Source organism: Natator depressus, chromosome 1, assembly GCF_965152275.1.
Source record: "Natator depressus isolate rNatDep1 chromosome 1, rNatDep2.hap1, whole genome shotgun sequence".
NCBI classification, from domain to species: domain Eukaryota; kingdom Metazoa; phylum Chordata; order Testudines; family Cheloniidae; genus Natator; species Natator depressus.
In genome coordinates, this window is record NC_134234.1 from 329,950,644 (window position 1) to 329,976,055 (window position 25,412).

Genomic DNA, 25,412 nt, shown 5'->3' on the forward strand with positions numbered 1-25,412 from the left:
GAAAAAGAAGGGCAGGACCAGAAAAAGTAGGTTTGGTTAGTATGGCTTGAAGTGCACTGAAAGTTTTGATATAGGGCGTTGCACACCATAAAAAACTCACTCTGAACTGAAAACAGTATTGTGGGTTGTGTGAGTTGTACACTGATGACTATCATCTCTTGGGACGGGAAGCAATGTTTGTACAGCACCTACCACATTGTGGGTACAACTGGAAACATTTGATAAATAACAGTAACAAGTTAAGAGTCAGATCATATTTGAGAAATACCGAGTAAATGAGAAGTATCCGACATCCCAGAAAGACAGAGTTTGATTTCATTCTGACTGATGTAACTCCATTGACTTTTTTCAGAGTAGCTTCATAAACAGACTCCAAGGAGAAACTGCTGAGCTTGAATTAATATGCAACCTAGATACCATTAACTTGGGTTTGAATAGAGACTGGGAGTGGCTGGGTCATTACACATCTTGAATCTATTTCCTTAAGCTAAGTATCCTCATACCTTCTTGTCAACTGTCTAAATGGGCCATCTTGATTATCACTACAAAAGCTTTTTTTTCTCCTGCTGATAATAGCTCATCTTAACTAATTAGCCTCTCACAGTTTGTATGGTAAATTCCAACTTATCTGTATGTATGTATATATATATCTTACTATATGTTCCATTCTGTGCATCCGATGAAGTGAGCTGTAGCTCACGAAAGTTTATAGTCTAATAAATTTGTTAATCTCTAAAGTGCCACAAGTCCTCCTTTTCTTTTTCCTTTGTCTTCTGTTACTCTTGTTTTTCATGGGTGTAACTGGGAGTAGAATTGGGTCCCATCACATGTGTGATTTGGCACTATAGTCTACGCAGGGGAGGTCTGCAATTGAAAAAGTAACGCTTTTTATCTACTGTGATCAAAGTGTGTTAGCAGAGTTGTGTGGGAAAGTTTTCATGTCACCTGCCCAGACTTTTTTTTTTTTTTACACTCCAACCGCTGCTTTCAGTCTCTCATTGAAATTAATTCAAATTGCCCCCTGTGGATTAGAGGCAACAGGGGCTATCAAGAGACTGGAGAAGATGTAAATCTCAGCTAAGCTTTAATTATCCTTTATTCTATTTTGAAAGGACACTTTCTCAAAGTGCTGGGTATGTGATCAGAGAGTAGGGTGGATCCAATTGAATAAAAACCTGATTTAGGGGATTGACTGTTGATTGCTAGGTCTTGAATTGGCAGTATCAGGTCAGTGGTTTGCACCTCATAAGGAAACCAGGACAGAGTCCATCTAACTAGCTCCTTTTTACAATATAATGATTTGCCAACAAGCAGAATAACTGGTGGCTACTTTCATTTTGTGAATCACAGAGCTCTTAAGGGTGTTGGACAGATAGACACAAGTTTTCATGCATAGCTTTCCGTCATGAAAATATTGTCTTCCTTGAAAGAAGTCAACAGTAACAAGACAAATATATTTTCCATTAAAACTCTATTCCTGATGTTGTAAAAAATCTAAAGTGGTTTTATTTTTCAACTCTGAGGATATGATTGAGTTTCTAGTAATGATTCTAAATCTTTGTCCCAATTCTGTATATTAATTAGCCCACCCTGCATTAGGTATTAAATATTTTCTTTGCATTTTTATATTGCCAGCTCAGTACCTAAACTCCATTTAAAATTATAACAAAAAGAGGGACTTGTTGCATTTGGGGAATAATATTTTCCTTTTAAAATAAACTGAATTAAAGCCACTTTAATTCTGAATGTCTGTCTACACAGAGGTTTAATGCATTTTAACTAATCCATTTTAAATTCACACCTTTAGTTAATTTGGTTTAATTTTCCTGAGTCTCCTGGTATAGAGAAGCCCTAAGTCCTATATTCAAATGTGACTTTGGAATTTAGGAACCTAAATCCCATTTTCAGAATAGATTTAGGCACTTAGGAACAAAGGGCTCACTGAAAGACAGTGGTACTTAGGTTCCTAAGTTCCAAAGTCACATTTGAAAATAGGATTCCAGGGGGAAGTAAATTACTGTACGGCAGTCTTTCATCTTAGTTTCCCCTTTGCACCTCACTAACTCTGGGGTTGGCCTTATTCCCTGTCACTCCCCTATGTGGCTGAGCCACACAAAGGCACAGTCTATTGCTAGCAACACAACATTAAGCTTTTTGTCTAGTTTGTGTAAACACTTTCACTGCATACAAGTTCTAAACATGACTATGGAGACTCCCTGGCTATGTTAATTAAATCAATTTGCGAATGCTAATGTTAGATTTTGAAAGCCTGTATATGCCTCAGTTGCATGACGTTTCATGAGATTGAAATGGCACTGTTTATAGATAATGTGATCTCCCCAGTGGACACTGTGTACACTTTCATTTCTTGATAACTTGTACCTTTTCACCTCGTTGAAGACTGACTTTCATAGCAATATCACTTATGGGGCTTGAGCATTAATAAAGTTCCCTTTCAGGGCTTGATAAACTGCCTTCCCTGATAAGTGGGTTTGATTGCATTTTTTGGTGGAGGTTTCCAGAATAAGGCAAGGGGTTAATTTTTGCGGGGAAGGGGCTCTTTTTAATAGCTATTAATTTTTTAACTAATTTCTGATAGGTTTTTTATTGCCAGAATCTGCAAATAGTAAGACCAGAACTAAGTTTTAAATTGATGTTCCGACCTATTCATAATGACAACAGCACCTCCTTTGTCAGCCTTTTTGATTATGATGTCAGAGTTGTTTCTGAGGCTGTGGATGGCATTGTGTTCTGCACGGCTGAGGTTATGGGGCAAGTGATGGTGCTTTTCCACAATTTCAGCCCTTGCATGTCGGCGGAAGCACTCTATGTTGAAGTCCAGTCTGTTGTTTCGACCTTCAGGAGGAGTCCACCTAGAATCCTGGATTTATCTCTCTGGTCACCAATCTCTCTGGTCACTCGATTACAGACCTAAAGGTCACAATATTACAACAAAAAGACTTCAAAAACAGACTCCAATGAGAGACTGCTGAATTGGAATTAATTTGCAAACTGGATACAATTAACTTAGGCTTGAATAGAGACTGGGAATGGATGTGTCATTACACAAAGTAAAACTATTTCCCCATGTTTATTCCCCCCCCCCCCGCTCCTCAGACGTTCCTGTTAACTGCTGGCAATGGCCCACCTTGATTATCACTACAAAAGGTTTTCTCCCCCCACCTTTCCCCCCCCCACTCTCCTGCTGGTAATAGCTCATCTTAAGTGATCACTCTCCTTACAGTGTGTATGATAACACCCATTTTTTCATGTTCTGTGTGTATATAAATCTCATCACTGTATTTTCCACTGAATGCATCTGATGAAGTGAGCTGTAGCTCACAAAAGCTTATGCTCAAATAAATTGGTTAGTCTCTAAGGTGCCACTAGTACTCCTTTTCTTTTTGCGAATACAGACTAACACGGCTGCTACTCTGAATCCTTCAAAGAAGAAATTGTATGTAGTCTGACTATTACTCCTTTGGGGACACTGAAGAATCCTTAATCTCCACTTTGCATGCAGAGTTTGAGGGCTGGTAGTGAAGTGCATATATTCTAATTTTCCTAAATTCTCTTTAATCATCAAAAATATGTAGTTTAAAGAATTCCATTGTGTCAGTTTCTGTAACAGGACTTAGAGTTTCAAAGATATACAAAACCCATAGTAAAATATATAGTGGACTTGCCAAGTCTAACTGATAATAGTTACAGATACATGAACTATATCTTAAAAAGCATCATGTTTAGTTCAAAGGTTAATAATGTTCATGTTGTTATAAGGTAATGATTGCCCAATAGGGATAATCTGGATTCATTTCAGAGACCAAATAGACACGTAATAAAAGAAAACAGGTTGGTTTTAAACATTTAAATGTTTTATGTCTTTAAAATATCATGTGACTCTTTCAATTATTAAGACAGAGAACACTTCCAGAACTGCTATACAACTGGATACTAGTGGGCCAAACTCTACTCTCAGTTTCACAGTATAAAAACATACATAGAAATTCTATGGTATATTGAAGTCTACAGTATATTGTGTTACTCCATACTCCAATGACAGAATGTCTGTTTTTAGTCAAGGTATACTTGCGGCATTGAAATCTTTTTTGCTAGAATATGATGGGTGTTTCATTTAGAATATTTGCCTTAAAACACAAATCCAAGGTCAAAGGTCATATATTGTGTCTTTGGACGTCCAGATTTTTAATTGATAAAATTTAATGAAAATGTTATTCCTTTACTTTTCATCTCTGAAAACCAAATGGTTTATATCAGTGCAAAGCTAAGCAAATGTTGTTTGGGATTTTTTCCAGTAGAGGTCAATGGAAGTCAGTGACTGGCGACTGTTATGATAAGGTAATAGAAAAGGATGAAAGCTAGGATTGATTGAACAGCTGTGAAAGAGATGCTGGTCCAATTGTATTTAGATTACTGATAAGGTAATTCCCCCAATGATTTGTTACATTCAAATTACAATAACAGAGAATTGCCATCAACAAGGCATAAAATGCAGTTTCAGACTTATCTAACTCATAATGTAGGAGGAAGCAAAGTTACTGATTGCAAAAGTTTTTTGGTTTTAGAGTAACAAAAATGGATATGGCCTTCATAACACTGATAAAGATCATATGCTTGTATAAATTTGGCTTGTGTTACATCTGGAATAAAAAATTATCACTTGGTGATATTCCCAGTTAGAGTCATCATTGTGTAACCATTTACCCATAGAAGTTACCATTTTTCTTTCCTTTTTTCTGCTGAGCTTATCTTGAAAGTGAAGGGTAATTGTTAAAGTCCAATATATATGCCATAAGACAAATGCTGCTACAAGCCTCACTAATACCTTCATTATTTACAAAGCATTCATGTCCAAAATCTAATCAGAATTCTGAGATTTTTTTTAATGGACATTGAAATAAGTTATGCAAAATTAATTCATTTGAAGAAAACCTCAACACAGAGTCCTGCTCTGAGGAAGCTGTGATGGATAGTGATGGTTTGAATTACATCACAACAAAAGATTTCCCTTAGCTGTTCTGATAATTAATTTGTTTTCTAATGGGGCATTTCTTATAGGGGATTATTGCATTCCCTTATAATATATTCTCTTCATTGAAGGCCAGATTCTGCTACCTTTTGTCAGACTAGTACTTAAGTTAGAAGGGGCTACGCACCGGGACTAAGGGTGGCAGGATCATACCATGGGACGGTATTCATCTAGGCAATCCAGTACAATTAATTAACATTGAAATTGTCGATCTGCTTCTCAGAACAAAATAAAGGACACTGACCATGTTTGGGTCTCGGCTGAGATGCAACTTCTAGACATGTAGATGAAGCAGCTTGGTGTAGGGACAGTGAGTCACGATTCCTTGTCTGGTTTCTCACTTGTTTAAAATAGGAGAATTAAGTCACTGGAGCCTTGTGCTGGATGCAGTTTACCTCCTTTACCAGCTAAACTCTGCTGTTCGGTGTATTATGAGGGACTCTGCTCACTGTCTGCAAGTCTCTGCCTTCTTCTTACCCATTGGTTATTGGCAGGGTGTAGTGGCCCCATAGTGCCTGCAGTGTCCTCTGCAGATGGGCAGCGAAGTGTGGAAAGCCCTATAACACTTCCTCCATCCCCTGAACAGAAGTTGGGGTGAGGAGAGCTTATACCTTTTCTCCCCTGCACAGCCTCCTTTAAGCAAATGGTCAGATGTACAGTGATGTCTGACTTAGAGCTATTTCAAGAAGTATGGAACAAGAAAGATATGCATCAGTTAGAGCAAGATATGTATCTGCACATAGTGAGCAAGTGCTCACTTAATGTACTGTGGCTGACAAAAGCCTGGTGATACAAGAAGGAAATATTCTAGCAAGATGCTGTGGGAAGCATCATTAACATTTCAGAAAAATCCCCTTATGATGGCTATAATACTTGTTGATTCATCTTTTATCTATCGCTAGAAGATGCACAATGAGACAATATCACTTGAGGCAAAGCAACGGAGGTGGGGAAATTTCTGAAAGCAACAACCCACTCATTTGGTTAGCAAGCAAGTTCTGACATGTGATTCTGAATTTATAATGCATCTGTATAGTCACCAGTAATGGGCTTGGGCCAGCTCCAGTTCCCATTGCAGACAAGGGGAGTCTTTCCAACACCTTCTATAGAAATTGGTTAGGGCCCTGGATTGTAAACAGTAGAAAACACAGGAAGATACTTTATTGTAAAGACTTTAAAAAGAATGTTGGGCTAAATCTTACATTTTTGTTCAGAGTTCCACTAACTCCAAGAAGAGTTTGCCTGAATTAGGACTAAGTAAATACTAATTCCAAAAGGCCGAGTCTCTTTTCTGTTACACGTTCTTCTCTGCAAACTCTACTAAAGCCAGTAAAATTAAACTGGCATAAAGTTAGCATAACAGAGTGGATTATCAAGCCTTGGGTAAGCACCCCAGGGTTTCACTCACTGCATTCATATGAGTTACATTTGTGATTGTCTACTTCATTCTCAAAGGAAAGAAAGTGTAGTAAAAATAAAGCAGGCTTGCATGCCTTGTGCATGCAAAACTTCTACTGACTTCACGGGGAAGGATCTGATCCTTAATCTCTGTATGTATGACTGGACTGAAATTCTATGAGGAAATAAAATAAACATATATTGAAAGGGGTATTTGGGAGTGGTTCTACCAAGGTGCTTTGACAAACCCAGCATTCAGATTCAAGTGAAAGACACATTGGATCAGGGGTGAAAGTAATATGAAACACTTACCAGTAGGGGGCCTGGCTCTGGACCCCTGGAAGGGATCGAGCCTCAGGTAGAAGAGGTGGGGCTGGGGTCAGCCTCCCACAGCCAGCCCTTCAGCGCTGCCTGGCCTGCGCTGCCTGGGGCTCCGGCAGCGATTTAAAAGTGCCCAGGGCTCTGGCCGCTGCTGCGGTAGTGGCGGCCGGGAGCCCCAAGTCCTTTTAAATCACTGGTCCCTGGGCAACTGCCCCTTTTGCCACCCCTGTCAGTGGCCCGGGGGGGGGGAAAAGGGCAGTGACATTAAAGCGCTGTCACGGCAGCACTTTAACGTCAGCTGCGTATAGGCCAGTACCGGCTTTTTACCGGTACGCCGTCCCATCCCGGCGTACTTTCACCCCTGGATTGGATCAACAAAAACATCAATCCATTAAAAATGTTTTATGGCATCTAAAGCAGAAAGATTAAACCAAATGCAAATATTTAGGGATTGGAAATGTTAGAAAGAGCGAATAAAATAAGAGGAGAGACCATACCATGGACCACAGCCTTAAAGGGGATTGCAGCGGTGGAGTTGAGAGCAGAATTTGGCCTGCAATCTCTTGAACAATTCAAACTCCATGTGGCTTCAGTGAGAGGAAAAAGTGAAAACTCATCAGAATTGGAAATTTTTACAACATACAGTGCATTTCCAAGTATTAACTTTGGTCATCTGCATCAATCCTGTTGAAGGTCAGTTGGGAATAGCAGCACCAAAAGTGATAAAGTCTTTATTACATTTGAAGTATTTCCATCCACTATAAATCTACCTTTTATAGATGATATTAAGGTCACAGCACAGTGATTATAGCTTTACAGAGAAATGATCAAAATGACAGGAATGAGTACAAGCTGAAGACATATAAAATGGAAATAACAAAATGGTCTCCAAGCAATTACTCAAGAAAGGAAATTTGGCAAGCTGCAGCACCTCGTGAAGTACTGTTACCATGTTTTCAATAAAATAATTGGAGAAAGGATAGAGGAAGTCAACCAATGATTACAAGAACAGGTAACTATTGTGTGTCTTCATAGGTCATGCGCAAAGCAGGCTTCCACCCTTCAATATGAAAAAAATAATGAATTAAGGTCTTGCATTGTAGACATCAGTATTAATTACATTGAGTTTGTGAAGGCATTCATCATGTAGCCCCCGTCATTTTAATTCAACCTTTGTTGTAAATATGGGTTTATTTTAAAGCTGATCAACACAGTACCTAGCCCGTATGACAAGCTGACAGTGAAAAGAATTGATCGGCATCATTGCTCTTCCAGGAATGTGTCCTTTCATTGCTACTTCTGTCATAATCTCTTCTGTGGCTACTGGCTGAATACTAAAAAAACCTGTTGGATGAAAGGCACTTGGAAACTAATTAATTTGAGGAGGTAGAATAGTTAATTTGTATTGATTGAGCAAGTGCCATTGCTCTGCTCTTCAGCAGCCCTTTACAGAATATCATAGGAGGCAGTGCCTGGTTATATTCTTTGCCAAAGTAATAATGCAACGCCTGAAAAACAAGCAATGTGACTTTGGAGAATATTTAGCCTCTCTGTCTCTGTCTGAACCCCACCCTACTAGAAATCGGTAGTGAGGGAGAATCATCGACACTTGAACTTTGTTTCAAGTCCTCAGACTCAGTTGTCAGTTCCTAGTGAATAGAAGGCTGTTTCTGATTTCACATCAGGTTTTGCAATATTATGGCTCCAATATTGTGAGTTCTGATTTACAATGGCATAAATATGATTAGAATCAAGCCCTAGGAACCTGATCCAATGCCAGCTAAAGTCAATGGGATACTTTGATGGGCATTGGATTGGACCCAAAGGGTGAAATCCTAGCTCTATTGAAGTCAGTTGGAAGATTGCCACTGGAGGCAAAATTTCACTGTAGGTGGTATCACATTTAACACCTTTATCTGTTCTGCAAAGAAGCCAGCAATTGAATGGGCAGGAAAAATGAACGATCTCTGCATACCCTTTCAGCTCAAAATAGACTCACATTTGCAGAGCAGTGTTAAAGAAGATGTAATTGCTCTTGACTATGCTATACTTCGTTTTCTTAATGAGAACTTCAGATAACAGTGCTATAACTTGACACTGTCAGTAGACATTAAATTAGAAAACAAAGTAATGCACAAAGCAGAAACAGTAGATGTGAAATAATTAGAACTAAGTGGTAACCCCATCATTTCAGTTCTCTACCAAGCAGAGATGGTGGATGATGGATTCTCATCTCATTTATACTCGGTGCACATTTGTGTAACTCCATGGAATTGAATGGCATTATTCCTGATTACACCAGAGTAACCAAGAGCAGGCTCACACCCTTGGGAATTTAAACTGAAAAAGTGTGTAAGAGAAAAAGTATAAAGGCTTTTGACAGCTATATTATGTGGAGAATTATCAGATAAAAATAACATCAATGGATTTCTAACCAGGAGAGTCCTAAGACAAGTTAAGCTATCAATCATTTGTATCACTCACCATTCAGTAAAGAGATTCAACATCTGAATCAGTCATTACAGTGTAAAGGAGAATTAGTAAAGTTTCAAACAAAATGCAGATAAATGAACACGAGGACAATGCAATTGAATTTTAAAACTTGACAAGAATCCAGAATTATTTCCTCAAGCTGATATGGGATCATTTGGTTTCTTCTTGTTATGCAAAAAATTTGAGAAGTTAAGTCTTAGGTAGAATGATTTTTAAAGTGTAATATCATATAATATACTTTTATGTATCATCTTTCCTTCAGAAGGAACCTAGAGGACAGCAAAAAGTATGGTGCACATCCTGAGTTCCTTATTAATTTTTGGCTCAGTCCCTATTCATGCAAGCTGCTCTTCATACCAATGAGAGTTTGCCTGAATAAGAACAGTGAATATTGAGCAAAATCTAAGGAAGACTTTAAGGTTTGCCTCAATGCATATTGTATTACACCTTCTTAATTTTGTTTTTAGTTCTCCTGGGATATGTACATATATTACTTCTTTTCACTACACAGAAATTAGGCAGGAATCTATTTTCAAATGTACCTTGTTCAGCTCATTATAAAGTTTATTCCTTTTGTTTTTTTAAAAAAAATATTTTGCTTACAGATTACTACAAAAATGGGTGCTGCTCCAATCCTGCAAAGCTATAAAAACTGGCGTCATATCAAACCAAAAACATACACCTCAAGTGGTCCGTGTTTTAGATCAATGTATTTGTTTGTTTCGTAGACTACAGGAAGAAAGAGAAGTATGGTGCACATTTTTTGTAAAATGGTTTTGCCCTGGATTATGTGAGCACATTGATAGATACAGGGGCAGGTGACATTCTAGCCTTCAATCACATGGCACAGCATAGTCTGCCTATGCATTACATGTGCCATCTTGTCCAGGCAAGGTATGATGAATCAAGGCAGATAGGTGCACTATGAGGCAGGGTCTGAACATCGCAGCTTCATTAAAAGTCATTCTGGGTAGCATGTTCTGGAGACACCAAACAGATTAGCTGTCTGGAGGCCTGGGCATGCCCGCTAGCCAGCACACCCCTTGGTGTGGAAGTCAACATACCCTCCACTCCCTTTCCCAACTGTCATCTTGGGCCGTGAACCAGCATGTGAGGAGTACCTCTGGATTCAGTGGAACTCCTCATATGCTTTAAGTTGTGTGTTTGCTTCAGTGCTTTCTAGATTCAGGGCCTACAGCACTAGACTGGAATTCTGCCCAGCTGTTATGGAAGATGTCCCCCATGTTTCTGGGCCCCTGCTGGCATGTGCACAGCCCAGAGCAGAATTTGGCCCATAGTATTAAAATTATTTTTAGTTTGAATTGCTAGTGTAGACATGTCTTGAAATGACTGAGTAAAAGGTTTGGATCCCAAATATGTGTAGAAAGAAAGAGAAATGAAGGAAAGGTATGTTTACAAAACCTAATATAAATGCAGTCTGAGTGTTTTAATGCAAATTATTTTTACAACAACTTTCATGAAAGTCTGTGTTTATATCTGGGAGTAGCTGAGATGGTTCTGTGAACACTTGGACTGAAGAAGGAACTCACTCTTGGTTAAACACAACAGCTGTGTGGAAGTGAGTGAGAACTGGAAAATGAAAGTTGCTATAAACATAAGTGAAACTGACCCATATAATTTTATTATTCTGATTGCTGAGTATAATGCAATAAGCATGCTAGCTTGTAAATGGCAAAAAGTTAATTGGCTTTTTTTTCAAATTCTTCCTGTTTCAGCAATCGCAGATGTTATTTGTAATACAAGTAAGGACCTTGTTTAACATGTGGCTTTTATCTCAACAGCTTGTCATGTTTGTCTCCTTTTCCCCATATTTGAATGGCCTGTGTGAAATGGCTTATACATGCCCACAAACATTATAATAAGATGGAAGAGTTAGTCTCTGCATTTAATTTACCTCAGTTGGCCAGATTCATCCTCAGGTATATGCCTGCAACTCTCCATTGACTGTAGAAGAACAAAATTTGGCCCACTCCTGGTTAGTTCCCTGGGGTAAAATTCCTCACACCCCACATAAGTTCTCAAAATAGGGTTTCAGTGGACCTTAAGTGGTGTTGTGGCCTTGTGCTGAATTTCATTCATAGTTCAGCGCTTGTGTAACAGTGAGCTTAGGCTTTCATCCTCCAGTAACTTGCAAATATGCTTACCTTTATGCATCTAACTGTTCCCATAAAGTCAGTGGGGCTGCATATATGCTCAAAGTGAAGTCTTTACAGGATCAGGACATTGGCCCGCGATCTTCATCAAATTAACAAAAAAAAATCTTTAACTTTATCTTGCAGAGATGTTGGAAACCAACAATGTAATCACTTTCAATGGACTAGCCAATAGCTCCAATTACCACACTTTCCTTTTGGATGAGGAACGGAGTAGACTATATGTTGGAGCAAAGGATCACATATTTTCTTTCAACCTGGTTAACATCAAGGAATATCAAAAGGTATCTTCAATCCTACTATCATTGTTTTTTAACAAAACCTGTGGTACAAATCTTGCTATGCAGAGGTATAATGTATAACTTGACAATAGATATAAACTACATTTAAAGTCATGACAGCTTATGACAGCTAACCCTCCATCCACCCCCCAAAAAAGAAAATTGTTGCAGCTAAAAAGGGGGGAAATAATAGGCCAAATTTGGACCTGGTTGAAATGGTTACACCAGTTCTAAATGTGGACAAATATACACAAACAATGCAAGGGCTTGTCTACATGAACATTTAATGAGCAGCAAGCTGGGGTTTGAATGTACTCCATGCTAGCTTGATGTGCTATTTGTCCATGTAGACCCTGCTGCAGCACCCCAACTGTTAGTGTACTTTAGTCTACTCGTATTTCAAAGCGGGGCAGATCAGGGGACACTAACAAACTGTTAGTACATGTCAGCAGGTTCCACGTGGACAGGTAACGCTCAGCAGGATAGTGCAGGGTAAAGTCACATCCCAGCTTGCCATGAAAACACTTTTTGTGTAGACAAGCCGCAAGTCACCAAGATAGGGAATATAGAATGTATGATTTTTAGCTACTCATTACAGAGAACATAAGGTAAACCTCATTTTAATGTTCTGTAATTATTTGTGCCTGTCATGTGTTAGGAGCCTGGGCAGAATAGTTAAAGCTCTACTATATTTTTTACAGAGGTATTACATAATTATTTTATATAACATATCACAACTATCCCTATTACAAAGGTTAATCCCTAGATCCTAACGTGAAGCATAAAACCGTGGGATTTTACATGCGTCTATTGAAGCAATCAAGCTTTAAGGCTTTGTAAAGCCATGGTGCTAATATCTACACAGCTCCCTTTTTCTATGTGTATTCTTCTGGTCCAAGTCCACTATATCCACAGTAGCATAATCCTTTTTAACATCTCATAATAAGGAAGAGTTGATTGAAAAGTAGTAAAACAGTAGCAGTAGCACCAGTAAATGAATGCACTTTACCTTAAGCCAGCTAGTCACCAAACAGTCCATATTTTTATGTTTACTGCTCAATAAAACGAAGATGACTGTCACGACAGCTCTCACAAAAAGGTCACATTACCATTCACTTTTTTTTGAGAGTAGGGCCACTTCAGTGTTTGTGAGGGTGAGTGTTGATTTCTTTTCCTCAGCATGGAGTGTTTTAAAGAAGTGTGTTTCTGCTACTCATAAACCATAATAGATTGCATGCTAATAAAAGAGTGACAGATTTCTCTTTGCCCTTGATGGAGGACATTACTTTTGGTAAAGTTGTAGACTTAAATTAAAAGCTGATGTACAGTTCAACTGTGCTTTTGGGTATGCTTCTGCTTGAGTCTAAAAAGTTGTTTTATCTTTTCATTTATTCTAATGAGCTTTGCCAAAGAAGGTAAACACAGAGATGGAGGTTTGATTTGTTATGTTCAAGCCTTTAAAATCCCACAACTTTTATGGTGCATTTTAGATTCAACTTTTATGAAAGATATATTGCTTTAGCACTAGTGGATTTTTTCTTGGTATTCCTGACCTTTTGCCCATTTGCCTATTAGCTTCCTAAGATGATAGCAATAAATACCTTGTGTTCTGTATTCTGAAGGAAGACAGGCCATTCATTTGTATTCTCTAAGGGAAAAGATAAAAGGGAAACTGAGTATTTTCTTTTCTATTCTCTTTAAAGTAGCTATAAAAGAACCTGGCTATTTATTTGTATCCTCTGAGGGATTCATAGTTTAATGTACAAAACATCTGGAATAATTAAAAGAAAGGATGGTGCTTCCACAGTAGAAAACTGCTCTCTGACATTAAGTGAATTGTATCTTCTATTCTTCAGTCTTCAAACACTTCTAGAACAATGTGTGAAATAATAAACAGACATTATTATGTTAAAGAAAGATGGCTCAAAACTGCAGATTCAAAGTGGGATTTGAACATTCCCAAAGATTTAGAGAATTTTTGGATCATCCTAATATAAAGACCATGGTCACTGAAGAAATTTAGATCCAAATCAAAACTTTTCTAAAGTCTTAGCTGTGTTTGAATCTCAGGTTGTGGTTCAGGTTCATCTCTTATTATTATCAATTATCACATCATCCCGTCAGTTTTTGAGCAGGCATTTCCAATGAGATCAATGAGGATTTCTACCTAAGCACTGGAAGTAAGTTATGGCCTCAGCAAAATAGCACAGATAAGGCCAAATTCACCTTGTCATTACAGTGGTGCAAATTCACTGACTTTCACATCAAGTCAACATAATTGCAGCATTATCAGAGGAGAATTTGGCCTGCCCATATTAGAGATATGAAAAACTGGTTAAGATAATATAGGAACCTTTCCCTAAAACTTCAATTGATCCTTTTGGGAGCTCTAAAAAATTTGATTATTTTTTTTAACTTAGTAAATTTTCATTTTCACTTTCTCTGCACTGCTTAAGCCAGGAATAGAAGCAGGAAGAATCCTTTGAGAGACTGTGTTCTCAGGAAATTTTCAGCCCAATTTTATAGATGTAAGAGGTTCAAATTCTGTTTGGATTATATTATATTATATTATATTATATTATATTTATTAAAGAAAAATCTGAATTTTAGGGTGTTGGTTGAGGTCCATCCTAGACCTCAAAACATCACTAACAATATGTTCTTAATTCTCTTTTGTCACCTGCAATCATCCTATTTTCCTAATACTTTCCCCTTTACTTTATAAATAAGATGTATTGAATACCAAGGTTATAATCCAGTCTTGTGGCCATTCATATTGCATTATCTGAAGTTACCAACTGGAATTGTAACCTGGCATTATGTGAAGATCATGTTTTATTCTATATGTAATTCCTAAAAGATTTTCAACAGACATGAATAATTGACTGAAATGGTCTCTGAGTTTTCTCTGTAGAAAGTGAGATACCTCTTTTACCAGAAGTAATACTACAGCAGGCTTAGGGAGTATTACTGGAAGAACTTTATAGATATTTGCAAAGACACTTATCCAACTCAGCAACAGCATTAGTGCTTGATGGAATGATAGCATCAAACTAACATAGCCATTTTTATTCATTTAATTGAAGAGCAGGAAACAAAAGTGAATTACTATATTAACTGAACGGTCACGAGTCCCATTTATGTTACGATATTCCCAAACCCAATTAAATGGCACACACTAATAGATATCTATCATATTCAGTGATGTCAAGAAGATGCAAGTTTTGGGCCTGGGTCTCCATTCCATTTTTAAACCAGTGTTGTAAATACATTAAAATCAATATCAATATACCAGTATAACTGAATGGAAAATCAAGCCCTTTGCCTCCATATTTTTCAAAGTCAGTAGCAGAGATCCACATTTTACATCTGTATTTATAATCTTCTTTGCCATGATTTCCATCATATACACCTTGTTCTGCTTATGTTTGGTTTTTTTTTCAGTGAAAAGAATAAAGAGAGAAAAGGAAAGGAACTGGGTGAAGAGACTACATAGAACACTTGGTATACAATTTGTGATTATTGAAGCATGAAATGGCATAAAGTGATTTTTATTTTATTTCTTTAGATTTTTTGGCCTGTGTCTCATACCCGAAGGGATGAGTGTAAGTGGGCTGGAAAAGATATTCTGGTAAGTACAAATCTTTAGAATGGTGTTTTGTTTTTGTGTGTGAAGGATTTGAATATTTCATGAAGTCTTGTGTTAATTTTTAAAGCACTTATTTTTCCTAAGATTACTACTCTTCTTACTCTAACATGAGATTTGGGTCACATCAGGTTTTTTGGTTGGTTGGGTATTTTGGTCCAAAGAAATGGATGCTGAGTTTAAATGCATAAGAGGGTAAAAATCATGCAAACTGAAGAGAAAGTGCTTCTTAAAAAAAGCACCCACTAAAAGTAAGAATAATTGATTCTTATTTAATTTTCTTCTGATTTCATTAATTTTGCACTGAGTTAGCCACTGATCATGCAATAAGCTCCATATAAACCCTTGTGCCCACATGGCACTTCACTGAAGCAGGTCTCCATGCAGGGTTTCCTTGGGTTCTGCCTGAGTGGAGTTCATCGCAGGACTGAGGCCTAAGTGGTTTTAACTTTCTGCCTGAGTTTTGGTGCCTCAGGAAAGAAACAGTTATATAACTTTGAGCAGGGGGTTGGACTAGATGACCTCCTGAGGTCCCTTCCAACCCTGATATTCTATGATTCTCTGAATACATGCTTTACTGTACCTTCTCACTTTCTCTCTCACTCACATATCTCCATCTTTGTATATATGAGAGTGAGAAAGATTTCGCCACAAGTCCTAACAATTTTCTCTGTGTATATTGATAGTTTAGTCCTGTCTTCCATTATAGGAGCAGAGAGAGAAAGAGGATACATATACACAATAAGTCAAATGGACACATGCACAGTGGGCCAAATGGGAAATCAGTGAAGTTTCAAGGCTATGACTGAGAGTGGAATTTGGCCCCATGTGTATACTTTACTGGCCTGAATTTCAGAGATGGTTCACTAAAATATTCATAATGCCGATCTTATGCTTCTGAAGAACTATGTTCTAATACTGTCTTAGTTCAGAAGTGAAAGTGGGTTCACTGGGCTTAACCTAGTCCCTAGAGGACAGTTGTCTACATCAAAAAAACATTTTTGGAACAGCAGAGGTGGTTTAGGTCAGGACTGACATGTATAAACAGAGCTGTGTATGTGGAGAGGGAGCTCACAATTTTCATGTGCCTGGCTATAGTATGAGTGTCTCTAGCCACTTCGTAGTCCCCTGATTTTAAGTGACTACAAATATTTTTTACTCAAACCATGTATGTATTCACAAGCACTTCCCTTAGAAATATTCTGTGAGCTAGAGATCAGAAAATCTAACCTGCTAGGTAACCCAGAAAGTGCTGGCTGGTCTGAAGTACCTGAAGAAATTAACTAGTGGCTGCCCAGCGTTGTACTAAGTATTGTTATATTAAAGTAAACAAGAATACCATCCCTTGAGGAGAAACTCAGAAATCTACCACACTGAGAACAAAAACGCTTCCTTTACTTTAAAAAGAAAAAACATTTTCTTTTAAAAATTCACAATAATAAAGTGGTGTGGGGGAGGGAGGGAAAGTTGCAGACATTGCAGAAAGTCAGTTTCCAATATACTCATAGTAAGTGGCCGTATTTTGTTGTGTTGCTCCTGGAATAGTCCCGGAGTCATAATCTTCTTTCTGGAGTCACAATCTCACTTCCAGTCACCTCTGTGTGTATGTGCATGCATTACACAACAAGTCTATATCCTGCACAGCGTATACTCACTGGCACGTCAAGGTAGCTACTCCACTGGGCATGAATGTGGAGTAGATCCATGGCTCAGTCCCATCCTGCCGTTTTCTATCTACCTGCATTGGGTATCCCCATGCACTGGAAGCTTCAGTACAGTGTGCTGGCAGAAGGGCATAAGAAGGCATAACAGGGAGTATGGTGCGCAGGACATATAACAATCTAACCCAAAGTGAGGGTAACAGTGTTACAGGTTATACGGGGCTGGTCAGAAAATTTTGAAAGAAGAAAAATGTTGGTAAACAACAGAAAAGATATTGCAAATTTTATTTTCTATTTTCCAAACAGACCTACAAATGTATGTAAACTGCAAAAGAGTTCATTCTATCTATTTAAATATAAATAAAGAATGACTAGTAATATTTTATGTGGGTCCAGGTCAGCACTGTGGTTCTGGTAGGTGAGTTAGAAATCTGAAGCACGATTAACTCTCAGTGTGTCTAGTTCTCAGCTGGTAAACACCCAGAAGTACCTGAGTCACAGGTTTGTCTCCAGTCCTGCTCTTGCCATTTAATAATGCATTAGAAACAAAGTACTGAATGGTGTAACATAATATAACAATTCTACCTGTAATAACATTAAAGATTGCACATCGTTAAAGAAACTTAGCATTCTTCCCTCCTATATTCCTTATAGCTGTTGTCAATACCTAGGAAATGTGAAATATAATGCCCACAAAAATAGCTCAACGTGCTCTCATTAAACAGAGAGAGGACGCTTAAAGTGGAATATAAAGCACATTTGATTTAATGTTGCTATCAACGTGGACCATTGCTAAGATATTAGATATTTCTCCTATGTGATTGCTCACACTTTCCTAAATGAAGTTCTGTATCTTTTATGACAGTTCTCATTTTTAACATTTGTAATTATTGATCTCAAGGGGGGGCAGCCAATACTGAAAATTCAAGTCCCCACTAATAAACCAGGTGCAGTACAGCAGCTGCAATGAAAGTCTTTCCCTAATATTGCCCCAGTGGTAACCTCAAACATGACCTGAGAGATTTTCCCTCATAATTAAAAGAAATAATTTACTGTATCTTTTATTCTGAGTCCAAAGGATTCCTTAAATCCACAGTGCCAGTCATGCTAATCTAGGAATAGCAAATTGGTAACATTTCAGTTTGCATGGGATAATGCTGAGGGCAGCATATTATGATATTCTAAATCTAATGATAACCCTTTATTACGTGTGTAGCAATTTTCATTTGTGTGTTTAAAGCACTTTATAAATGTTAATTAGTGAAGCTTTGCAATACCCCTGTTGTATATTGTCCATTTTATAGGTAGGTAAACTTTTTAAAATATGTTTGACTCCTTTATACATATGGGTAAACTGAGACACTAGGAGATTAAAAGTCTTGCTCAAGATCACACGGTGCTTACAGCAGAAGCCACTTTTTTCATAAACAAAATTGTCTACTAGACTTTCTCATCAGGTATAGGGATGTTGCCATTAAACTCTTTATTAGCAGTTAGAGTTGCTGTGATATTTCTCTATCCTTAGTACAGGAAAAACTACAAATAGCAAAGTAATGTTATTAGAGAAAAAGGCAAAACTGTAAAATATTTAATAGCAACCAAACTACTTACTTTTATGGCCAAGCTAAACAAGCAAATGTGATAGCCCAATAAAAGGAGACAGAGTTTCTTATTGTTTTGAACCTCAGCCATGGATAGATACTCTCCCTTGATCTACAGTGATTACATCCTGAAACCTTCCCCTGTAGATTCCTGATCAGGAGTTTGGAACAATCAAAGAATGAATTGTCCCTACAGAATACATCCCAGGTTTTACACTGAACCACACAGTGCAGACATGATCAATAAAGCTCCTACTAATATAACTCATTACTGAGTTTCAATATTTTGATTTAAAGAGCTCACAGACACCCAGGCCACAGTGGTAACGCATGACAATTTCTGCATTACATATGGATTAAATAATAGGCAAACAAGAAAAAATGTGGCTATAATTCAATCCTGGGGTTCTAGTGATGTCATAAACCATGAGAGTGTAGTTTGAGTGATTTATGTAGGCACTGGAACCCTAAGGTGGAATTGTAACTGGGGACGGGAAAACCAGTGCATAAACTGGAGCTGAGCAGAAACTTCACCTAGAATTCAAACCATTATTTTGTTACAGTATGAAAAGGTTTGATTATCTTCCCCCTTCTCCTCTATTCAGTGCATCTCTGCACTTCCTAATTTTGTGATGCACAGGAAACAGAAGTGCCAAGACATCAAAGGAGTAGTTCTTGTGGTATTTAATTATGAGATTTAACTATGGGATATGGTAAATTCTCCATGATTTGAAGTCTTTAAGGATCAATTCTAATAAAGCACCTAAGGGTGCTGACTTGTAGTGGGAATTGGATACCTAGCTCCTTCTGAAAATCCCTCTCTAAATCTAAATCAAATTGGTAGGCTAAATGCAGCAATTACTCTATAGCCTGTGTTTTGCAAGATGTCAGACTAGATCATCATAATGCTCCCTTTTGGCCTTAACATCTATTAATCTTTGACTTTCCAATCTACCCCAAAATGCTTGGAAATAGTTTAAAAAATCTGCCTAGAATGTTTGTTCTCACAAGGTATCTAGACTGCATAGAATCAAATAAATTTGTGAAAGCTTTGGAACACTATTGGAATGTAACCCACACACCTCCTGGGTGTGGTGTCCTGTTCCATCTATGGCACCGAGACCACTTAAATAGAGAGATAAAATAAGCTCGCTTTACAGCCATCGCTAACAGCGAGTTGGCTTTTAACTTGTGGTAGAGACTCATGCAATAAGCTCCAGAGGTCCGTGGTTCGATTCTGCCTGCCAACAACCGGCATCTGTTAGCATTACAGGAACATTCCAAATCTTCTCTTAGCATTTTTAGGAGTAATTTATTGTTAGTGAATTGTGACAAATTGTCGGTACCAGGATGATGGTCTTGTATTTATCCATCAATCTGGTGCAATTCATCATAGGCAGCCATAATGCAAGCACATTGTCCAAACTATGTGCCTCCAACCTGTTCTTCTTAACAGATTACTCTTTAAAAGTAGTTCAGGCTTCAAGTCATTAATTCCTTGGCTTCTAAACTACCCCAGCCAAATGGGGTGCCAATTAGTGCTCATAGTTTTTGTGATGTGGACATTTGTCTGCTCGTAATTGTACTTTGGCCACCGACTCAGCTTGTGAGCCCTAGGAGGTTTGTCTGATCATCAGTGGCCACAGGAATTCAAAGTGTGTTTTATTTACTTGAATAGATAAAAATATATCTGCCTATTTTACTTCAGTGCCGCTGCTAATGTGGAGTCAAATCAAAATTTAAAAAAGTCTCTGCAGCTGAGCAGCAGCAGCAGAGGCTCATATGAAGTACTTTGTGGATACGTTGCATTTATGCATCTTTGCATCTCAAGAAGTGTTGTTCAGCTCCTTCTTTGAGGATTGCATGGATGTAAATGAGATCACAGGCCTTTGAGTTTAAATAGGACACATCCAAGTCAAATATGCCACTGAAGACTTTATCTCCAGGAGATGGGAAAGTTCAATTTCCAAACCCCTCCCTGAATCATGTGACAGTGCGCAATTCTAAAGGCCACTGCAGCCTTGCATTTGGAATCATTGTCTGATGGTTGAAATCTGTGATTTCAAAAGGGTGCAATTTACTCAGTTGCCTCTCCTCTCCAAAATCATTTTTGATGACATTTTGGAAAATGAAGCGAGAAAAAAAAATATTGTTATTCCTTTCAACTTCTTTTTATTACCCCTCTCGCCTTAGGGAAAACATAAAGGCAGAATATAAAAGTAAATTCATTTCATGTGCTATTGTAAATGAAGAACTGAGGAGGGAGACTGAAAATTAATTATAGAATACCAGTTGAAAATAGATAGCCTGCTCATAAATTAACCAGAAAAGATCAGGCCAGGTAATAACTGACCCTTTCCCACTTTCTTTTGTCCCCCACCACAGGAGTCAGCTCCAGCTAGGTGGGGAATGCAAGCAAGCACTGTGCAAATGTAGTCTCACCAATGTATAAAACCGCATTGTATAGGCTCCACAAAGCACAAGGGGAAGGGTGGAGATGAAGGCTGTATAATTCCTTGCCACTGGCCAGCGGAGGTGAGCTGGCATGCTGAGGAGAAGAGTCGAACACTGGAGCCTTTCCGAATACTGCGGCGCTATCTCTGTAACATGTGTTTCCTCCCCAGGGGAATTCTGGCTGAGTTAGGCACAATTCCTCCATGGACCCCCTACAATGCAGCCAGTGGCTTTACGATACAGTATATGCTGTAATCAGTCAGTTCAGATGTCAATACTGGTGTTTGCTTTCATTTAGGAGTTGGCATAGGATGCCTTGTGTAAACTGGCCAAGGCAAATCAATTACTGCAAGGTAGTGCCTTGAGCACTTGAGTAGAGGAAGAATTAAGTTAGTGATGGCAATTCAAGTACTCTATCCTATCTAGTACTACACAGTTTGACTGGTAATTTCATAATATAGGAACATAATTAAATATCCTTGAAATGATGGCAAAAAATAGTTCTGCCATACGTTAAGGAAAATAATATGATAAATATGCTTTTGTACTCGTTCTTGTATTGTGAGATTCTCTGAAACCTCAGATTATGATGGATAAATTAATCTGGATCAAGGATAAGAGCTAAATTTTCCTGTCTATGGATTATTTTTCTATTCTAGGAGTGACTAGAGAGATTTGCTTCTGAGGGAAAGCTTACTTTCATCAAATCCAGTGCAGGATTTTCTCAGCAATGAACTCCTGCCTTGAATTACGAGCCTTGCACAAATAGCACTTTTGTTTTTAGAAATGTAGAAATTATTTTGAAGTCACTGGGTTCGGGCTGGGGGGGGGAAGGGGAAACAAAACTGTTTCACAAAATAATGATTTTCGGATTTCTACTGATGGAGTTTTCCTCTGAGCCCGAGTTTGGCTTTGACAAAGATTGAGGGTTCTTTTTATATGCTACTGTGCCACCAGTGATTGCTGTTTTGGGACTGCTCTAGACAGATTCCTTGTTATGATTTATTTTGTCTCCATAGGTGGACAGGATAAGTGTACCGCTTATATCTTTCAAGCAACATGCTCACTTGAATAACTAGTAAAAATGATGTGCATGTTTCAGTCCCTGAATTCTCTCAGGAGTTCTGACTTCAGATTCAAGTCTTCATAGCAGTTCATTTCTAAAGGACTCATCTATCTATTTCTAGTTCTGCCTCAGATTCTTTCTGTTTGGGCAGATAAATTATTGTTTTAATGGAAGGAAGGGTTGGTTTCACTTCACAGTCTCAAGCAAGCTTGTTTCCAAAAGCACATTTCTCTCTTTCTCCATACCCTTGCAGCATAGCTCAGAATTCCCCACTTGCATTAGTCCACACCTGATCATCTTTCTATGATACTGCTGGCACCGCATGCCAAACAGCTAGCCTTCTAAATGCCTCTCAACCGTTTGCAGACTTAATATCCATTTTCCTTTGAAATGTGTAAAAATAACCAAACTATTGGTCAAAGAGAAAGTTCTTAAAATACTCTCCAAAACTGTGTAGAATTATTTTTAAGTTAAAACTATAGCTTTGTTTTCTTAGTTCCACAACTGTTAAGAAAACAGTTCAAGATCATTAAAGAAGAGAGAGAGAGAAAGAGAGAGCTTTGCCGATGAGAGGGAAATTTGTATTCCAAATATGGTGGGGCCACAATGTTAAGGCCAATAAGTGAAGAGAGACTTATTTTTGTGGATAAACAATCTGATCTCCGTTGGAACAGATCACCTATTACTTCCTTTCTAATTTAGACAATCCCTTCCTGATTAACTGCTTCTAAAGCTGTAGGTCCCTATAAGGGTGTTGTGAATCTTGCAGGAAACATAATTTGACAACTCTTGATTCAGTACATGCCAAATTTTAATTGAATGGGAATTTTAGGCTTCCATCAGTTAAGAATTTTCTGCCTAGTTTCTCTCATGGAACTCAGAATAGCTTTATGTCCACACCCAAAAATCAGGACTCCCATGTTATGGAGCATGTAACTTCATAGTCAAGCTTATAGTATATGTTTATTTACTTGTGTACATATTGCTAAGCAACTGCATCCTATAGATCTAGCATTCTGTTGCTTGGTTTCAGCACTTCATGCATTAATTTGTCACTTTCATCTCAGAAGTTTACGTATATTTATCTTAGATGACTGTGTCTGGAAATCATTTCAGGATGTGCATAAAGTGGAATAGAAAAGAGTGACTGTTACCGCTTCTACGTGCTTTATGTGCATGTAAGAGACTGATGGCATATGTCTGAAACACCCCACCCTGCCAACAGGTGTTAATCCTGCTAGGGAATGTGGAGTGAGATCTGCCGATTCAATGAGGCGTGTGGTTTATACCCACATCCAGCTATAAGGGAGATGGCAGAGACTCTTTAGAAGTTCTAGAGCAGCGGTTCTCAAACTGGGGGTCGGGACCCCATTTTAATGGGGTCGCCAGGGCTGGCTTAGACTTGCTGGGGCCCGAGGCCAGAGCCTAAGCCTGAGTCCCACTGCTCGGAGCCGAAGCCTGAGAGCTTCAGCCCTGGGCAGCGAGGCTCAGGTTACAGGCCCCCCTGCCTGCGGCTGCAGCCCTTCGGCTTTGGCTTTGGCCTCCTCACCCAGGGTGATGGGGCTTGGGCTTTGCCCTCCCCCCTCCACCTGGGGCGGCGAGGCTCAGGCAGGGACAGGCTTCAGTCCCCTCTCCTGGGGTCATGTAGTAATGTTTGTTCTCAGAAGGGGATGGCAGTGCAATGAAGTTTGAAAACTCCTGTTCTAGAGTGTGGGCTGAGCAACCCCGAGGAAGGAACTCAGATAGCAGACAGGCTTCATGAGAAGCCTTGAGCCGAACTTTATGGCATTGTTAATTTCTTGGTTAATAAAACCAAATCCCAAGATATGGGAGAGTTTTCCATTCAATAAAGTATGCAAAGTTTGTTTTAGAGCTAGCTGGAAAAAGAACTTTCTCATATCCCACTATCAAGGCTGCTGTTTCTTTTAGGCTTATTCAAGTTATTCTTGGAATATTATTTGGTTCCTTGATTAAACTGATTCTTAATATGTTGTAAAAATATTATTAATAACCTAGAGAAAAAGAGGCTTAGGGACACTTACAGGGCTGTACTTCAACTCAGCATCTCAGTTTATACATACTGAAATCCCACTTGTTTGCTGGAATCTGTCCACACAAAGCTTCAGTTTGTCTTGTATTCTTTGCTTTAGCCAGATGTACAAAAGTATGAGGGGGTCATTAAAACAAGTCTTTAGGACCACAGTATTTTCTTGGCCTCACTGTAGTTGTTTATGAGCCCAAAACAATTATTAGCTGCATCTGTTGAATGACAATACGTCATTTGCAGCCTTGAAAAATTGTTTGATTTGAATTTTAATAGAATTGGAAGGAAGAAAAAACAGAAGGACTTTACTTTTCCATATCTTGGGCTAGTGTCAGGTCAGAGTTCAATGGTGATGATGACAAAAGTGATCAAGCTGAGTACTCCCAGAGCACAGGAACTTTTATTGTGCCCTCTTTCTGCCCAGAGTAGAAGGAAGGTAGATAGGGTCTTTATGCCTCTCCCACTGACGCAAGGCTGAGACCAAATGAACCCTCAGTAGGACTACGGTGCACAAGTGTGCTTCCAATAAAACTATTTGCTAAAAATGACATACACCTTTTGAGGTTTGAAAGCGTTAAGATATATTTGTTTTTCCCAGTGGTTGATTTTTCTAATCTGCTTTGTAAATTGGCTTCCTTTTCTTTTATCAGTTGTGAATAATGGATAAAGAAAATTCAGAGGACATATCCTAGGACATGTCTATATTGTGTATTTTCAAAATTCTCACACACTCTGTCATGTCAAGAAATCAGGTAGATAAGACTCTAGTCATTAAACACTTAATCAGGAAGATAACTGCACTACACTAAAGTGGGCTGTGTCAGGTTCCCCAAAAAAGTCTTATCAACATCTAAGCAGCTTCATTCTGAAAATTCTTAGGTCCCCTCTCAACAGCAGAGAGGAATCCAATTTTGTGATTATCACTGCTGCTTCTGCACTTCCTGCTCTGCCCATCCTGCATATGAGTAATGCTGTTCCTGACATAGTCTGAAGGTTTCAAGTCATACTTATCAGAAGATTATGTAATGATCATTGATTATGTTTCAGATTCAAGCCACTTTTTCAGAGCTTGGAGACCAGGAACACCATTCAAAAGTATAGTTATCACTAAGACTGTTAAATAAAGTGAAGGACATAGATTTATGATATGAACCAGTTATAGCATTTATTTATGCACACATATAAACACAGCTGTAAGCACACTCCTCTTGTGGTGAAATCCA

The 25,412-nt window shown here is 38.4% G+C and overlaps 1 protein-coding gene across 2 annotated transcripts in view; it reads left to right on the forward strand.

Annotated features, from left to right (window-relative positions):
* SEMA3A (semaphorin 3A) overlaps positions 1-25,412 on the forward strand; it is a 403,325-nt gene that overhangs the window by 255,304 nt on the left and 122,609 nt on the right. For both annotated transcript variants that reach the window (XM_074942567.1, XM_074942566.1), the window contains 2 exons: positions 11,563-11,720; positions 15,286-15,348. In XM_074942567.1, coding sequence (XP_074798668.1) covers positions 11,563-11,720; positions 15,286-15,348 — 221 coding nt within the window. The remainder of the gene's footprint in view (positions 1-11,562; positions 11,721-15,285; positions 15,349-25,412) is intronic.